The sequence below is a fragment of the Mobula hypostoma genome, chromosome 27 (genome assembly GCF_963921235.1).
Source record: "Mobula hypostoma chromosome 27, sMobHyp1.1, whole genome shotgun sequence".
Classification (NCBI taxonomy): domain Eukaryota; kingdom Metazoa; phylum Chordata; class Chondrichthyes; order Myliobatiformes; family Myliobatidae; genus Mobula; species Mobula hypostoma.
The window spans coordinates 33,115,253-33,133,696 of NC_086123.1; the positions used below are offsets into that span (position 1 = coordinate 33,115,253).

Sequence of the window (18,444 nt, forward strand, 5' to 3'; positions counted from 1 at the left end):
TGGACTGATTAAGGATGGTCAGCATAGCTTCATGCGTGGTAGGTCATGTCGAATCAATCTTTTCAAGGAAGGTACCAGGAAAGTTGATGAAGACAAGGCAGTGGATGTTGTCTACATACACTTTAGCAAAGCCTTTGGCAGGATTCCACATGGGAGGTTGGTCACAATGGTCCCATCACTCATCATTCAAAATAAGGTAGTAAATTGAATTAGACCTTGGGTATGTGGAAGCCAGAGAGTGGTAGTAGAGGGTTACCTCTCTGACTGGAGGCCTGTGACTAGTGGAGTGCCACAGGGATCAGTGCTGGGTCTGTTGTTCTTTGTCACCTATGTCAATGTTCTGGATGATATGGTTAACTGAATCAGCAAATTTGCAGAATGCACCAAGATTGGGAGCGTTGTGGACGAGGAAAGCCATTGTGGCTTGCGGATGGAATTTAATGCAGGCAAGTGCAAGATATTACACTTTAATAGGACCAACCAGTGTAGGTCTTACAAAGAGAGTTTTGGAGAGCAATGAGGAAACATTGAGGGGTGTGGTTGAACAAAGGGACCTGGGACACAGGTCTATAATTCATTGAAAATGGCATTACAGAGATAGGGCCATAAAGAAAGCTTTTTGGCACATTGGACTTCATAAATCAATGTATTGAGTACAAGATATAAGTTGTTACTTTGAAGTTACATAAGACATTGGTGAAGCCTAATTTGGAATATTGTGTGCTTTGGTCACCTACCTACAGGAAAGATGTAAATAAAAGTTGAAAGAGTAGAGAAATTGTACAAGGATGTTATCAGGTCTGAGTTATAAGGAAATCTTGAATAGGTTATGACCTTATTTTTTGGAACGTAGATGATTGAGGAGATTTGATAGAGGTATTCAAAATTGAGGGTAAATGCAAGCAGGCATTTGGGTGGGACTACAGTTAGAGGTTAGGGGTTAATGATCAAAGGTGAAGTTTAAGGGGAACATGAAGGGGGATTTCTTCACTCAGAGGGTGGTGAGTATGAAACAAGGTGCATGCAAGCTTGATCAACATTTAAGAGAAGTTTGGATAGGCACATGGATGGTAGGGGTATTGAGGGCCTCCATGGTCCCATCCCAATGCAGGTTGATGGGAGTAGGCAGTTTAAATAGCTTGGCATGGACTAGATGGGCCAAATGGCCTGTTTCTGTGCTGTACTTTTCTATGACTAAAAACCCAAATTAAAATCCTGCTTCAGTTGAAGAATTTGCTAATATGGTACCACAGACATTGATTGGCCTGGTGTAACCTACCCTAGTTAGTGTAAATTGCAGTGGTGTCTGCTTCAGGCTTGTAGTTAGATTAATGAACACTGCCTCTCACCTGTTAGGACACAGTATGTTCATGGGAAATACATTGTTCATTCAATACTCATGGAGAAGAAACCTCAGGAAAAATCTGGAGCTGGAGTTGCTAAGGCAGTCCAATGTTGACTGCAACTGCTGCCAAATTGGTTCAGTCTCTGCAGTTCCTTTGGGTTCATCAGAAGCACGAGAGGGAGCTTGCTGTGCGGGCAACAGCTTGCTTTCCGTATTGTACTGGCCTGGCTTGCTTTATCGATTGACATAAGACAGTGTGATCAACCCCAACTAATGAAGGACCTCTCTTTCAATACAAGTCCAGGAAACGCCAGAAACAGTCATCAATGTACTTGGAATGACTTGTGGGGGAATGAAGAGGAGTGAAAATGTTTGACGATAATAAAATTGGTCAGTGAGCAGAATGCAAGTTCAGAAACTGGATTTCCTTATAACTCAGACCTGATAACATCCTTGTACAATTTCTCTACTCTTTCAACTTTTATTTACATCTTTCAGAAACTGAAGGAAGAGTGAATAAGGGATTTGAAAGCTGGAGGGGGAGGGGCAGCTTTCAAATCCCTTACTCACTCTTCCTTCAGTTAGTCCTGACGAAGGGTCTCGGCCTGAAACGTCGACTGCGCCTCTTCCTATAGATGCTGCCTGGCCTGCTGCGTTCACCAGCAACTTTGATGTGTGTTGCTTGAATTTCCAACATCTGCAGAATTCCTGTTGTTTACCTAGGCCAAGAGCTGGGTTTTCACAGGGGTGTTTCTTTTCCTGACAAGGAATGATTGCTTGGGATCAAGTGCACAAGTGTCAGCACAACATGGGCTTAGACATAGTAACAGGAAAGTGATGGTGGAGGAGGATCAGGAGAAACAGTTTTCACATGTAATTTCTACAAGTTTACAATTCCTTATATCTGAATGAAAGTACTGAAAAAGATGTTGAAACTTGGGATATGGCAAAGGATAAAGCAGACCTGTGGACTATGACAATAGAGGTGGTCACTGAATGCGCACTCAAAAGTGGAAGCAGCTGCTGGAGCCAACAAGGACGATTTGAACAGACTGGATCATGGGTACGTGGTGGACTTTTAACTGGAGTCAGAGGCATTTGTTCAGGGAAAGACGCGACTGTTGGAAATTTGCCAAACACCTTATCAAAGGCAAGGAAAATAGAAACCAAATACTGTGATTTCTTCTAGGTTAATTTGTCTTATTCTGAAGGGCTACTGACCCAAAACAACTGTTACTGCTGAACTTACTAAGTGCTTCCAGCTTCTGTTTACATTTTCAGAATCTTCATGTGGCGCGGCCAAAGATAGGTGCTAGAACCTGTACTGTTTACAGTTGATATGAAAGATTTAGATAAGCTTATAGTTGGTAAATTTACTGGTAACTCTACACCTTGTTCTAGGTCATTATAGCCGGGGGTGTTAAAGGGGACAGGTCTGCACTACCTATTAAATGTTCACAATTACATATGCCTCAAATAGCCTCTGACAACCAAGTCCAGGCCTTCAGGTGTGGCTTAGCTATTAAGACTGACAGAAGGGGCAAGGGCAGGTTACTAATGCCCTAAAACCAGTTACTTCAGGCAGATGAAGCTCGTCAGCAAACCTATAAGGAAAACTAATCTCAAATACTCACTTGTGACAATCCTACCTTGAGTTCAACACTGACTTGCAACTCCTGTGAAGCTGCTGTTACCAAACGGTATGGGTTCCTTTGGGCTCATCAGATGCTGCTTACTGGGCAACAACTTGCCCTCCACATTCTACAGCCCTGGCTTGTGCATCGCATCTAGACAGCTGGGATGCAACACCCATGTCAATCCTGACAGGCCTCACTAATCACATTTCTTTGTATCTACTGTGAATACCTGCAAGAAAATGAATTTCAAGGTAGTATGTGGTGACATATGTACTTTGATTATAAATTTACTTTGAACTAATGGAGTATAATGTGGGAAAACTGGAAATTTTCATTCTTGGAAGAGTAGAAACTTTTTATCTAAATGGTAACACTATGGAGCCTTAAGATGCGGAGGGATCTGCATGTATTAATGCACAACTCACAAAAGGCTAGAAAAATAATTAAGCTAACGATATTAATGCTTATTGCAAAGAGAGCTGACCACAAAATGGGAGGATTATGTTTCAGTCATTATTGAGATTGGAGTGGTGTACAACAATGATGTCCTCATTTGAGGAGAAATGTTAATGTGTTGGAAACAATTAAAAGGAGGTTTATGAATCTGATACCTGGAGAGGGCTTGTTATCTCTAGGCTACTCGCAAAAAATGCTGATGAATGCAGCAGGCCCAGGCAGCATCTATAGGGAGAGGTACAGACGACGTTTCAGGTCCTGACTATAGTTGCTGCCTGGCCCGCTGCGTTCCACCAGCATTTTTTGTGTGTGTTGCTTGAATTTCCAAAATCTGCAGATTTCCTCGTGTTTGCGCATCCCTAGGCTAGGCTTGTTCAGAAGCAGCAAGAGCTAATGCAATTGAAATGCAAGAGATACCTTTACAGAGTAGAAGTGATGAAGAGGTTTCATTTTGTGAGAGAATCTAGATATCAACTTTGCAGACAAGCAAGAGAGTTGAGTCTTTGGAACTCTCCCCTTATAGGACAGCAATAGCAGAATATTTGAAAAAAAAAATTAAGGTAAAGCTAGAATGGTATCTGATAAGCAACTGGTGAATTATTGTGGAGTTGAGATTACAATGTCTTTTGAATGACCACACAGCTGCTTCCTGCCCGCAATTTGTACATCCATGAGTTCCAACTAAATCTTACAATGAAATTGTGTGCTGGAAAAGTAAATCATTCCGCGGTATGTCTAAAAACTGTAAAAGACAGCTAAACAAGTCTGAATAATCCAAAACAAAACAGGCAGTTACTGAAATACCAGTTTTAATAAATGTCAACTTTTATGGCTTGCTTAGAAGACCAATTTATGTGGGTAAACACCCTTCGACAAATAGAACATTGAGTGGAGATAACCACGAAGCTGGGGGACCTTTTTAATAACAGACATGAGTTGGCAATCCACAGCTTTCTGGTCCTTCTTCCGCTGTTCTGTTAGCTGATATTTCTGTGAAGAGAAAGAGAAAGGACAACGATAAGGCCGGGTACAGCAATTTCATCACAAATGCTTAGAACAGTAAGGCCCGTAGGAACATTGTATGTGAAGCAGGTGGTGAGCTTTACAGATTTCATCTTTCCAAAAGCCCATCAGGTACAAAACCTGCAATTAGTTTCAGCTCCAAATTCCGATAGAACCAAATTAACCCTTCAAGGTGCACCATTTGCAACACCTAGAACTGTGCAAAAAAGCAAAACTACAGTTATTGTCTCTTAGCAAAATGTTAAGAAACTGGATTCCTGGGATCAGGGACAGAATATTACATTTTTGATGCATAGATCCTGGAAAATACTTTAATACAATAATTTCCCTTCTAGTAACTGCTGAAGTCAGCAAGAAAAAGTTCAATTAGTGTCACACACTTTTTCTACCATTCACCAGAATGTAATAAAATTCTTTGTACAGTTCCTCAGGACATTGCAAAATTGTTTTTTAAGTATACGTTGAACTGTGATTAGTAATGTAATGCCCACATCAAACAGATAATCCAATTCTTTGGGGATTAAAACATGGTCATTGAGTTACAATCATCAATTCAGAACTAGGAAAAATGATCTTCAACATGTGATGTGGGATTTTTAAGGTAAAATACAGTTCAAGTGGGATAATTCTGGTGTGTCAGCTCAGTTCTATGTGTCTGGTTCTGGAACAGGTTATGAGACAACACATGATCCATAAAATGAAAAACACATGAAACAGATTCAGCTTGGATTTATCTCATCAACAAAGTCACAATTTGTCCAGATATTAAAATCATCCTTTTATGCAAAGTGTTGGTTGCTATGAGGCCAAGCATTTCAGATTTAGACCTTTTCCAAACCTTGGGTTGAATCTGATTCGCTGTTTGTCAATAATACTACAGTAAGCCTGATAGAAAACAGACCACTGAATGGGTTATGACAATTGTTGCTATTGCAAGCGAAAATTGTGACAAATCATTGTTGAAGTCAACTTTTGACACAGAGTGTAGCTTGCATCCGATGGAAACCATAGAAAGTAGCTGACCCCCATCAATTACAAAACCAATAACTTAAACCCAAATATCCAAGGGTTTTCATACCACACCAAAATGTTCCCACTTCACAGTAAGTTATTTAGTGTTTTCTACATCCAATACATCTGAAATACAGCAATTGATTTAAACATAGCAAACTAGTACATAAAGCAACGTGTTTATCAATAGATAATAACAGATTAAAAAAAACACATAGGGGAAGTAATGCTAACCCCAGTACATCTGGATGAATCAGCAGACCTTTTACCAAAAAAAAGGTCTTGGAGTTTTCCCAGTCTATGGAGGTGCAGATGGGACCTCATTTCACACTTTATTTTCTAAGCTACAGGACCTACTGCCCCTTCAAGCCACACCATCCAGCAATCCCTTCCTTTTAATCCTAGCCCAATAACAGGACAATCTACAATGGCCAATTAACCTACCAAACAGTAGTTCTTTGGAATGAGGGGAAACCCATGCGATCACAGGGAGAATGTACTAACTCCTCACAGGACCTGGACCCAGATTGCTGATGCCGTAAAGCGTTGTGCTAACCACTACACTACCATGAAAAGATTATTTCCTTTACCAAGCAGCACTGCAGTGGAAAGATAGCCGAGACCTTTGCAATCTTGCTGTAGAAGCAAAATGCAATGTCATTGGTGGCAGCTTGTTATATATAAAAAAAACAAGAACCTCAACTTCTCTGCCTCAAGGAAATGCAATGCCAAGGATCTAATAAGCATGTTATCCCTGAAATCTGTCAACATTCAACTCTAAATTGACATAATTAAAACATAACCAGAATGTTGTTTCCAGGAGCTGCTTCCGTGTTATTTTACAAAAGCAACGGCACTTAAAAAGGTATGTCATTAGTTGCATTCAGTAAATGGCCCAAAATTATGAAAAGTACAATATAAACATACAACTGTACCTTCATATTCACTGGTGGCCAGGCATTCGACATTACGAACTTCAGCCTGAATTGCCACACAGGATTGAGGGCAGCAGAGAAATGCAAGTGATTTTTAAGGGGAAAGAAAAGGATCCTTGGTGGAATGACCCTATTTGTAACACTTAGGCAGTAACAACAGCAGAATTGATTACACATCAATAAGCCCTCCAGAGTATGTGTGCCCATAGAGGTCTGACCACATGCAAGCAAATCCAATGAAAGGTCAGTGACTGAAGCATTAATGCAGTTATCACCATAGACACTGCCTAACCTGAGAGTATTTTCAGCATGTGCTATTGCTTTGCTTTCCAAACAGCTAAACAGCAGTGTCAACCATGAAGAGCCAGAGAGAAGGAATCAATAATCCTACCTTGGTTCCTACAATTCTTGTTTCAACAATAATTGTTTCCATATACAGTACTGTGCAGAAGTCTAAAGCACATGCTAAAAAAATCTGTAAAGTGAAGTTGCTTTCAAAAATAATGAAATGAAAAATTTCTAAATATCAAAAATGTAGTACAATAAAAAAAACTAAATCAACTTAATATTCGGTGTAAGCACCTTTAAAATTGCATCAACAAGGTACACTAATGTGCAGTTCTATACAAGAAAATCAGCCGGAAGGTTGTTCCAAGCACCTTGCCACAGTCCTGCAGACTTTGCTGTCTCTCCAGGGAATCCCAGACAGCCTCAGTGACGTGGAAATTAGGGTCCTTAAGAACGAGTCCATACCATCCATTGCAGAACTCCTTGTACATCCTTTTGCTGAAGATAGTTCTTTATGACCTTGGTGCCTCCCTGATGGTATTGCATGATAGGTAAGAATCTGCTTGTCATTCTCAGCTTTCAGAATTCCATTAATTCTGACCAGATCACCAACTCCACTTACAGAAATGTAGCCCCAAATCTGCAGGGAAGCTCCACCATGCTTCACTACTGGCTGCAGACACTCACTCATGTAGCGTTCTCTAGCCTTCTGGAGACAAACTGCCGCCTGTATGAGCCAAAAATTTCAAATGTTGACTCGCCAGTCCACAGCACTTTCTGCCATTGTTCAACATACCAGCAGACCTTGTGTTTTTGTGCATAGGCCAGTCTCCTGGCTTTGTTTCCACTTTGAAAAACTCTTCCACGAATACCACTTCTGACAAGACTCCTCAGACAGTAGAGGAGTACACTTGGATTCCAGTGGTTTACTGGAAGTTCAAAGCTGCGAGCAGTGCTGGACTTCCTCCAATTTAGATGGGACGCATGTTTGATGTACCTCTTGTCTGCTGCAGTTTCCATGGCTGATCACCGCATTTCTGGTCCCCAACCTTGCCTGTTTCTTTGTACTTCAGAAGAACTTGGAACAGCACCACCTTGAAACTCCTGTCTGCCATGAAATTTCTGCTTGGGAGACCTTGCCGATCCAGGACAACCACCTTGTGTCTTGTTGCTATGCTCACTCTTGCTTTGGTGTTAAGAATTGATGATCTGCAGGTTAAACTGTCACATCTGCTACACCCTCACCTTTTACGTTTGGCTGCCCTTCACCCAGTTTGATTCCTTCTACACCCTCTTCTGTTTCAGTTAAACAGTTTAGTTCATTCAATTATGTCATTGATCATCAGTACATTTGTAATCTTTGTTTAATCGTGCACCGGGCTATATACCTACAAAGTAATCAAATTTATATTTGAAAACTGATCTATTACTTGGGTAAGTTATTTTATTTAATGAAATGCATAATTTCCCAAGTTTTTTTTGGAAAATGAATCTTTAGAAATCTAAAATTTGCTCTTTTCTACTGACACATTAATGCAGAAGACAAAAAGTAAATATTTAAATAAATTTTAAACAAAAGAATCTAGTGTGCCTACATACTGAAACAACAGACCAATATAATGTGCACTGTCACATGGCTACCCTTTCCCCCAGCCATCCTCCTAACCATGTGCAATACTTGGAAATTCTTCTGATCCACAAATGGGATTCTGATCGGATTCTACAACGCCTCGTTCTATGCATACATTGCCATGGTAATAGTCAAGGAGAAACATTTATCAATAATAAATGTGGTACAAATCATTAACAGGATTGCAATTAAAACTATTAGCAGTAAAAACTCCAGAATATCAGTAAACTTGCAGTTTCTACCAGATGATAGAATCCAACATGACAGCCGTTGGGCCGACAAGGAGTAACATGGGTTTCAGGATCATTCCCATTTAAAACAACAGAGGGTAATCCAGACTGTGTACTCCATTAGAGATAATTTACCACACTGACTGTTAGGCAAGGAGGAAAAACGGTGCACCAAGAACTGGGCAGGAACAAAAGCCAGCTAATTTTCTCTACCAGGAAAGATTTGTAATGCAGGAAAAAGAATGTAGGTATCTTGGAATCTCATGTAGGAGTCATTAAGTATTAGGACTAACTAGGGTCACAAGAGCTCAAGTACCACTGGACAGCGCATTTGTTACCTCTTTCTCAGTGTCGAAGATCTCTCCTTCTTGGTGTTTGGGCCTGCGCAGCCTCTTCCTCTTGAAGTAGGAGTCAGTCAGGTGCTTGGGAATTTTCACGGTAGACAGATCGATCTTTGTAGATGTAGCAATGACAAATTTCTGGTGAACTCGTCGCAGTGGAACACGGTTAAGAATCAGAGGGCCTAATACAAAAAATTCAGAATCAGAAATAATTAACAATTAAACTAGAAAAGAAACACAAAGGTCTGTTACTAGCACAACTGCAGAATTAACACTTTTTCCAATAGTCTCAATTTTGTTTAACATGCTGTATCCACAAATGGGATTCTGATCGGATTCTACAACGCCTCGTTCTATGCATACATTGCCATGGTAATAGTCAAGGAGAAACATTTATCAAATGCTTTCATTGCAGCAAAATGTCCTGAGGTGCTTTATGAGAACACTGACAAAATTTGACAATTCTCACTGGAAACAGGGCAGACAGATGCTTGGGGGAGGAGAGAAAGTGCTGAAATGTAGAGTGTGAATTGGAGGTCCAAGGCATACAATTAGATCTCTGGCATGTAGAGTAAGTAGAGCAGGTTGTTAACTGAAGTTGTTACGGAGGAGTAAAGTACTATAACAGCAAATGCTTAGCTGAGATCTGTTGTAAATCAACCAACGGGGGACGATGGATAAACAGTCAGCAGTGCCTTGGTTGACGGAAAAAAAGGGGCCAGCCAGGAGTAATGTTGATTATTTCAGTGAATGAGGTGCAGTAAAGATCAGTTATCAGTACTTCATTGCTGTCCGCATGAATCACTCAGCATCACGATTGCATCTCAGCCCAGGGACAGGTAAAGGAACAAAGGTGATGGCTAGAAACCAAAAGACAGTCTTACAATATTTAATTGCACGAAATTTCAACTCATTGAATACTGAATTTCAAAGAATTAGGGTGCAGGGTGGAGTGCGGAGAGATCAGATCTGGTAGGTTTCAGTGGGTGAAATTGTATTTTTGCAACACTTGAAATCTGAAACAGGGAAACAATAGTACAAAAATACCATCTTACTGACTATTGCAGTAATAGGTTTCAAGGCTAAAAGTTGTTCAAGAAATCCTTTCCAAGACACTTGTATGTTTGAATGCAAGTTACAATTATAAATACGAATGCAAACAAGTTTCCCAGTTAGAAATGCCAGATGCAGTACGCTCCCAGTTATTTTTATTTTACAACTGCCAATTCCATTAAGTCGTTTCTCCAACAGAACAAACTTGTGATAATTCCACTAAAGGAATTGTACTCACCAGAGACCAGCAGCAAGCCACTGTCGAGCTGCTTCAGGAAAACTACACGCTGCAAGTAAACAAAAACAATCAGTCTACAAAAATCATTGTCCAGAAACATTTTCTTAAATTATCCTCATGCCAAAATGGGAAAAATACGCATCAACATTTCCCACTCATTTTTTAAATCTCATTTCAGACTCCAGCAGGGCTACAACTACTTTTATTCATTGATAAATTTGCAGCCTCTACCTTACACCTATGGCGACCAGTCAGCAGGATAAGAACTGTTCCTGGAGTGATGGATTTTCGCAGACGTCTTTTGTGCTGGCTGAAAGGTTTGTTACCATGGCTGAGCCTTTTGCGGGGAACATCTTCAGTGGGATAATACCGTGGCTGGAAATGACAAAACAAAGATACACAACATTAAAGACAACATACAATACATTTATATCACACAAAATCTTTATAGCCAAACCCAACCCAATCTGCACTGACATTACACATACCAATGAGGATTGTAACACAGCAAGAAACATTGCACTTATTATAATAAAATGTTTGAAGTGTAACCACCATCACAATAAATAGCAGGTAATTAATAAAATTCAGAGACTGTGGACTGAACACAATCATAAGATTAACTAAATTATTATTGCAAGCGACAGGGTGGAAACACCACAGCCAAACTCTCATTTTCTTATGCAGCACTTTCCAAGTCATCATTTCATCTCAGAGCTCAAAGAAATTGAGTAATCGTTACACTACATCTCTCATGGAAAGAAATCACCTGGTGCTGCAAAAATTCTCAGCCTTATATGGAGACCTTACCTTAATCTGGCTCGAAACAAAATGAACAAAGTGTGAGCTCTCCTGCTCCAGAGTCCACCCAACTGTCCTTTCATGTATTTATTTATTTGGAGATACGGCACGAACAGACCCCTCTGGCGCAAAGAGCCACACCACCCAGCGACCTAACTTAATCACAGGACAATTTACGATCTACTAACTGGTCTGCTTTTGCACTGTGGGAGGAGGAAGCCCGCATGGGGAGAATGTAGAGATGGCACCAGAATTGAACTCCTAATTCTGGAACACCTTTCTTACCATCTTACGGATTTTGACAACTCGAGTACCACCATTCTTGTCTCCCCCAACAGGTTTGGTGATGGTGAAGGGCTTCTTTTCCTTCAACTTCTTTTCAACCTGAAAAGGGAATGAAACAATCCTTTAGGCTTCATCACAAAACCAAGAGAAACACCTGGAGCACCTTCAGATCCTCTTTGCTTACCTTGGTTTCAGGAGCCTTGTATTTGCGTTTGTACATGGCCCTTCTGACAAACATGGCAGAGCGAGAATATCTGCCGATGCCCCTGGCCAGCACAGGGTTGCGGCTACAATGGCGGCGAGGTTTCTTCTGTTCCTTCTTCTCGCCTGCCACTGGCTCCTTTTTCTCCCCCGCTGCCGGCTCCTTTGTTTCCCCTGCCATCTAGCAAAAAGATTTACAGGCCTTAGAACATATATGAAATCCAGTCCTCCTGGTAAAGCAACAGGACCCAGCTTATATTGAAATTTTTGCTTCCAACATGCAAATTACAGCCTATTTAGACCTTGGACATCTAAGATCATACACATTACAACCCAGACAATTGAGTAACCAGTTACCACCTGCTTGAGAAACTAATTTGTTTAAAACGACACAAAACTCAACAGATTTAGACTGCTGGTTCTGTCACTGCTCTGCTCACTTCTAGAAGTCCAACACATTACCCCTCCTTGCAGTGAAGATCACCAAGTGAGTTGTCATCTTACTCCAAAAGAGTATTCAATCGGCTCTGCCATTCCACCATCATGGCCGATTTACTATCCCTCTCACTCCCCCATCACCTTTGAACCCAAATCAGGAACCTATCAATCTCCAGTTTAAAATATATTGCACGACTTGGCATCCACCACCATCTGTGGCAATGAATTCCACAGATCACCACCTCCTGCTGAAAGAAATCCCTCCTCACCCCTGTTCTAAATGGCCTTTCCTCCATCCTGAGGCTGTGTCCTCTGGTCCGAGACTCCTCCACCATAGGAAATATCCTCTCTACAACCACTGTCTAGGCCTTTCAACATCTGATAGGTTTCAATGAGACCCCCCCCCCCACCCATTCTTCTAGACTGTAACGACTACAGGCTCAGCGCTATCAAGTGCTCAACTGATCCCTGGGATAATTCTCATGAACTTCCTCTGGACCATCTCCAATAGCAGCACCTTTTCTTGGATAAGGGGCCCCAAACACTGCTCACAATACTCCCAATGAAGTCCAATCAATATCTTGTAAAGCCTCCGTGTTTTTTTATGTACCGGTCCTCTCCAAATGAATGCCAAAACTGCACCTGCCTTCCTCACCACCGACTCAACCTGGGTCAGCCAGCCTTTAGGGAATCCTGCACAAGGGCTCCCAAGTCCCTTTGCACCTCCTTGTAAAACAGCAAATAAAATGCAAGATGCCCATCACGGTGCTAACAAATTCCTCACGCAGATTAATATTCACGGAGGCAGCGAGGCATTTATTCGCCAATGGAAGTGGAAATGTGTCACTAAGCCGGGCCAATATTTCATTTGGATGAAATGGCTCACGCAAGAGGCAGCCGATGCTGGAAATCCGGAGCAGCGCACATACACACACAGGTGGAGGAACTCGGGCGGCTTTTACAGGGAAATGGACAGGAGACGTTTCGGGACGTGACCCTTCACCAGTCCCGGTAAGGGTCTCGGCCCGGAGAGTCGGCGGGGAATTTCTCTCCACCGATGCCGCTTGACGTGCTGAGTTCCTCCGGGGCTCTGTGTGTTGCTCGGGACAGACCAGTTCCGCGGTTGTTGAGCCAACAGCGCCGGCTGTAACTAACCCAGCCGCGGCCATCACCGGGAGAAACTAACAGCGCCAGGCCCGCCATCCCCGCAACTCCACTCCCTCACAGGCAAGGCAGGTGGTCCAGTCTCGACTGTCCCCGCCGACACGTTCCGCCTCGATACCGCGTCCACAAGCGGCATTGCCCGGCTCTTCCCTCAGGTCCCACCGAGCTCCAACAAAAAGCTCCACAAACAGCAACTTAAATCCGCCTCCACAAGAAATATCGGTTGATCCCGGTAGGTGACATCTTGGGGAGTGCTATTCGTGCGTCATTTGCCTCCAACAAAGCCACCCCGGCCCGATGGCGCCCGATAGCCAGCCATCCCGCCCCACAAGAAACGCCGCCATTCTTACCTTAACGCTGAAAGGAAGGGCCTAACATCCGGGCCACCGGGGTATAACCTCGCCTCGTTGCGTCACGCTACATCCGGCATGGACCTGCAAGGCACTTTGGGAATCGTAGTCTACCCACCTGCATTCCCTCTGATAGCGTCATGGTACATCTGGTAAAGACCTGCAAGCACTTTGTGACTCGTGGTTGTACCTCCTGCACTTACAGAAAATTATTTACTTATTTTAGACTTGGCAACAAAAATATTTATTCTCCATTATTTACTCAGAGCATAGCGCGTAGCAAAGGATCCCGCTAGCGTAAATTACATAAAGTTAGATTTATATAACTGCTTGTCATCTTCACTGCTGCTGCAACAAGCTAATTTTGGAGGCTTTTATACCCTGGGTATCTATGCCCATGTCAATAAACGTGACTCGAGCATGTGATCTAATCCCATCTGTCTGCATCCCTCTTTTCCCTGCCAATTTGGATGGCCAAGGGACTTCTAAAGTTAAAAGTGCATTTGTTATCAAGAACTGTACACTATACTGTATTCAACCCTGAGATTTTTCTCCTTACAGGCAGCCACAAAACAAAGAAACCCAAAAGAACCTACTAAAAAAAAAGACTGTCAAATACTCAATGTGCAGAAAAATAACAAATCATGCAAACAACAAAAGTGAGCAAATAACTTCATGAAAGCCACAAAGCCAGTCTTCACCGCAGAATGATTCAGGATCCGAGATTCCGGATGGCTTGTTTCCACCCCAGTGGGTTCTGAGGCCAATTAGTGACTCACATTGTCTTACGGATGGGGCAAGTGGTAGCTGATGAGACAGTGGGTGAATAGTTTTTTGAGGTAGTCCACTCTTATTGCCTTCTGTAACTCCTGAGTATGATTTAAGGTTCACAATGCCATCATGAAAGCTCCTTCTCCACTTTGGAACGTAACACGTTATGGGCACTCCGGCCCACAAAGTGTCGAACTTTTAACCGACACAGTGATCCATCCGTTTTTCAATATGAATCGAGATTGATCGATTACTCGAGAGTCAAAGACTCGAGGGACCTGGAACTGCTCAGGACATATGTGATGACGCAGAAAATCAGTCATGATCTTGTTGAATGGCGGAGCAGGCTTGAGGGGCTAAATGATCGACTTATCACACCACAAAACAACTTCTTCCCTTAACCATTCCAGAGTTGTGTTACTTTCCAACAAGGCATGGATGTGTGAGTGTTTACACAGAGGCATACATTCACATTTATACATACAGTCACAGTCACAAAGAGATAGCGAGGCAGTGGTGTAGCCTCAGTTGTAGTGAGGACCAGGACTTGCCTGCTACTGCAGTCCAGACGAGGAGTTACCAGAGACAGTGTAGCGTGGCATCCATGCTCAGTCGGGGGTTGGTGCTGCCCTCCAGTGCTTGATCGGTGGAGTAGCAGGCGGGATTGTGTGTGTCTGAACTGTATCATCCATTTGCAGGACATGCTGCTCAAGGACTTGGGCTCTGTATGTTGTGGGGTTTTTTTTCATCACTTTTTTTTGGTTCACTATTTTGAATGTGCTGTGTAGGTTTTGCACTTTGGCCCCAAAGGAATATTGTTTAATACAGCTGTAATGATGTAATAATGTAGTGATAATTCAACCTGGAATTTGATTTGATTTAGGTATAACAATTCAGACACAACCTTTTGGGTGCCAAAGCAGTGCGCTACTTGCTGTAAAACAAATGTCACGAGCAACCTCAGATATTTTTTTGCTTACCTTGGTTTCAAGAGACTTGTACTATCCTCCTGTGACAGAATTTGGGATCTACTAGGCAGTCTGGGTGCAAGTTGTGAAGGAGGGCTGTACTTTACCAAGTACTTGATTTTGTTTGGGACTTCCAGAGGCTAAAGTAGGCCACAGTAATCAAAGTTCCAGGAATATTAGGATGAAAGTATTAGATGAAATTAGTGGAGACCCTTCATCCCAGGAGGGGGAAGAAGATGGCGGCGTGACGACAGTGCGTGCGGCCTCTCCGGTGATGAATATCTGTTATTCGTCAAGTAGGGGACTGTGCACAATCCTGATTTGATGGAGACAGACGTGACAGCACAGCGGAACATCTGGAAAACTTCTGAAATGTCTGCTTTGCTACTGCTGCTACTGTGTGGTAACCGGAATCTCCGGAGCTGAAGGCCCCGAAATCCTTGGCTTTGTGTGTTTCAGCAGCCAGGGAAAGGTCGAAGGCGCTCGGGAGGCTGTATCGGAGAGGCTGCTCGGAAGCTCGGAGTTGTCAGATGGATGGACTCAGTGTCGGCTGCTTCCAAGGTATCGGCAAGTTGACGGTGCCTGGAGGTTTATGGCAGGGAGTTTCTCCCTTTTGCCGCCTGCTATCGGGGACTCGGGGACTTTGAGACTTTTTTTTACTGTGCCCATGGTCTGTTCTTTATCAAATTATGGTATTGTTTTGCACTGCTGTAACTATATGTTATAATTATGTGGTTCTGTCAGTGTTAGTCTTTGGTCTGTCTTGTTTTCTGTGATATCACTCCGGAGAAACATTGTATCATTTCTTAATGCATGCATGCATTTCTAAATGACAATAAAAGAGGACTGAGTGTTCTCATAATCTAATCTAATCTTAGTCAAAAGCCTTAAACAAAACTAATCTTATTGGAAATCAGCTTTAAGGCCAACAATAGGAAAATACAATATTGTGAAAACAAAGATGAGCATTTTGAAAGTTGTGTGTTGCTTAGCATAGATGTTTAATACCGGTGAGTGAATAGAAGTGTGAGTAAGGATACAGGTAGAAAGGTATTGGATGTGATTTTAAAGTTCTCAAAAATAACTGAGTTCACTCAAAATGCTGCTAACAGTCATAAAATTTGGGTGGCGGGGTGGAGGTACGTCTCTACCAAAGGAGGTGTAAGGCACTCCTTCCCTGCGCTAGCCTGCAGGTCACCCTTGGGCAAGGTGTAGCACCTGCTTAGCCCCCCCGATCAGGGCCACTTAAAGTCATGGGGGCAGGTGGTGGATGGTTGTAAGAGCAGCTGGTACATAGATAGATAAATGGATAGATAGATACTTTATTGATTCCCAAGGGAAATTAAAGTGTCACAGTAGCATTACAAATGCACAGATATATAAATATTAGAAGATAAGTAAAAATAAAAACAAGTTACCTTAGAAATAAAATGTACAAGATTTACAAGTCAAAGATTACAAGATCGCTCCTGGCTATGGGTTCACTCATTATAGAGCCTGATGGCCAAAGGTAAGAATGACCTCATGTAGCACTGTTTGGAGCATCACAGTTGTGTTAAAGTCCTGGTTCTGCGACACCTGATGTCATGCAGATAATCTCTGAAGAGTATTGATAATGTCTGGGGTCACCTGTCTTGTAAAGACACTGTCCAGAAGAAGACAATGGCAAACCACTTCTGTAGAAAAATTTGCCAAGAACAATCATGGTCATGGAAAAACCATGATCACCCTTGTCATACGACATGGCACATAATGAAGACGATGAGTCATAAAATTAAGCTTATTCTAGAAACTAACTGCTATTTATATTTAATACTTTCTTTGGGACTAAGGTATGTGAGCACTTACATAGCTTTCTCAGCCACAGCATACAAAGGCTATTTCCATCTTTGGTATTTCTATTTTCCCCTTTCAGGGTTCTTTTGAGGACCCTGACCTGGAGTTACACGCTGACTACGGTTCTTTGCGGGAATGGGACCTGCTCTCAGGGTTTCACAACCAGCTGTTGTCGTTCGGCTCAGCCTAACCTCAGATTCGGAAGCCTAGGATCTCGGGGCTCTGGGGTTCTAACATTTAACTGTCGTTCATTCTTTGGGACACTCCTGTTTTCGTGGATGGTTGCGAAGAGAAAATATTTCAGGATGTATGTTGTATACATTGCTCTGACATTAAATGTACTTTTGAATATGTCCTCCTTATAAATATGTTCTGCCTTTTGATCGCTCTTCTACCAAGGAGGGGAGATGCTTTTTGATTGCTGGAGGACTCACTCTGCTACCAGTGAGGGGAGACGGCCTTTTGATCACTGGTGGGATCGCTCTGCTACAGGGAGGGAAAGGCCTGCCGCTGTAATGGAGAATGTTACTCAGGTTTTGGATATGGACTTGGAACTATAGACTTTCTTTTCAGACTTATAGTTTTTTTTACACTTGGTGTTTTTCGCCTGATCTTTCTCGTTTTTTTGTGTGCAGGGGAAGGTGAGTGGGAGTTGGGGGTTGATTTGTGTGTTTCGGTTTTGTTCGGGGAGGAGGGATTTGGGGGGGCTTGATGATCGTGCTGCAATCCTTTTCTTTCTTGGTTTTTCAGCTATGAGGAGAAGAAGAATTTCAGAGTTCTATACTTTGATAATAAATTAACCTTTGAACCTTAAGTGTTGGCTTTTTTATATCAGTGGATTTGGATGTACAGTTCTAAATGTGAGGACAATATCAAATCAGGGTGTATAGTTAAGCAGGGAAAGGGAGTGGTAAAATAGACAAGGACAGGAATGACTTTGTCTTCTGTGCGGATACTTGACAAATTAATTGAAATCTCGATGAAAATGAGGTGATGCATTTTAGAGGGAAAATCAGAATCAGGTTTAATATCACCGGCATATGTTGTGAAATCTGTTAACTTTGTGGCAGCAGTACAAAGCAACACATAATAGGAAAAAGACTAAGTTACAGTAAGTATATATATTAAAGTAGTTAAATAAGTAGAGAAAAAAAAATAAAAGAGCAGTGAGGTAGTGTTCATGGTTCAATGTCCATTCAGAAATCCAATGGCAGAGGGGAAGAAGCTGTTCCTGAATCGTTGTGTGTGTGTCTTCAGGCTTCTGTACCTCCTCCCTGATGGTAGCAATGAGAACGAGGTATGACCTGAGTGATGGGGGTCCTTAATGATGGATGTTGCCTTTTTGAGGCACCACTCCTTAAAGAAACCTTAGATACAAGGGCCAGTGCCCATGATGGAGCTGACTAATTTTACAACCCTCTGCAGCTTATTTCGATCCTGTGC

The 18,444-nt window shown here is 42.2% G+C and overlaps 1 protein-coding gene across 1 annotated transcript; it reads right to left on the bottom strand.

Annotated features, from left to right (window-relative positions):
• Positions 1-4,230: 4,230 nt before the first annotated feature.
• Positions 4,231-11,671, bottom strand: rpl6 (ribosomal protein L6). The gene is made up of 6 exons (XM_063034290.1): positions 11,458-11,671; positions 11,274-11,372; positions 10,419-10,562; positions 10,188-10,236; positions 8,894-9,078; positions 4,231-4,428 (listed from the first exon to the last, which is right to left on the bottom strand). The coding sequence occupies exons 1-6, from the start codon at positions 11,653-11,655 to the stop codon at positions 4,276-4,278; spliced, it is 828 nt and encodes a 275-aa protein (XP_062890360.1). The 5' UTR covers positions 11,656-11,671; the 3' UTR covers positions 4,231-4,275.
• Positions 11,672-18,444: the final 6,773 nt, after the last annotated feature.

What these genes read in the sequence shown, in the direction of transcription:
- rpl6 (XM_063034290.1), bottom strand. Translation starts at nt 11,655, where the DNA reads ATGGCAGGGGAAACAAAGGAGCCGGCAGCGGGGGAGAAAAAGGAGCCA. An exon ending in ACAAGGCTCCTGAAACCAAG is followed by an intron (nt 11,373 to 11,457) that starts GTAAGCAAAGAG and finishes TTCCCTTTTCAG; the next exon opens with GTTGAAAAGAAGTTGAAGGA. An exon ending in TCTTCGACACTGAGAAAGAG is followed by an intron (nt 4,429 to 8,893) that starts GTAACAAATGCG and finishes TTCTCTTCACAG; the next exon opens with AAATATCAGCTAACAGAACA.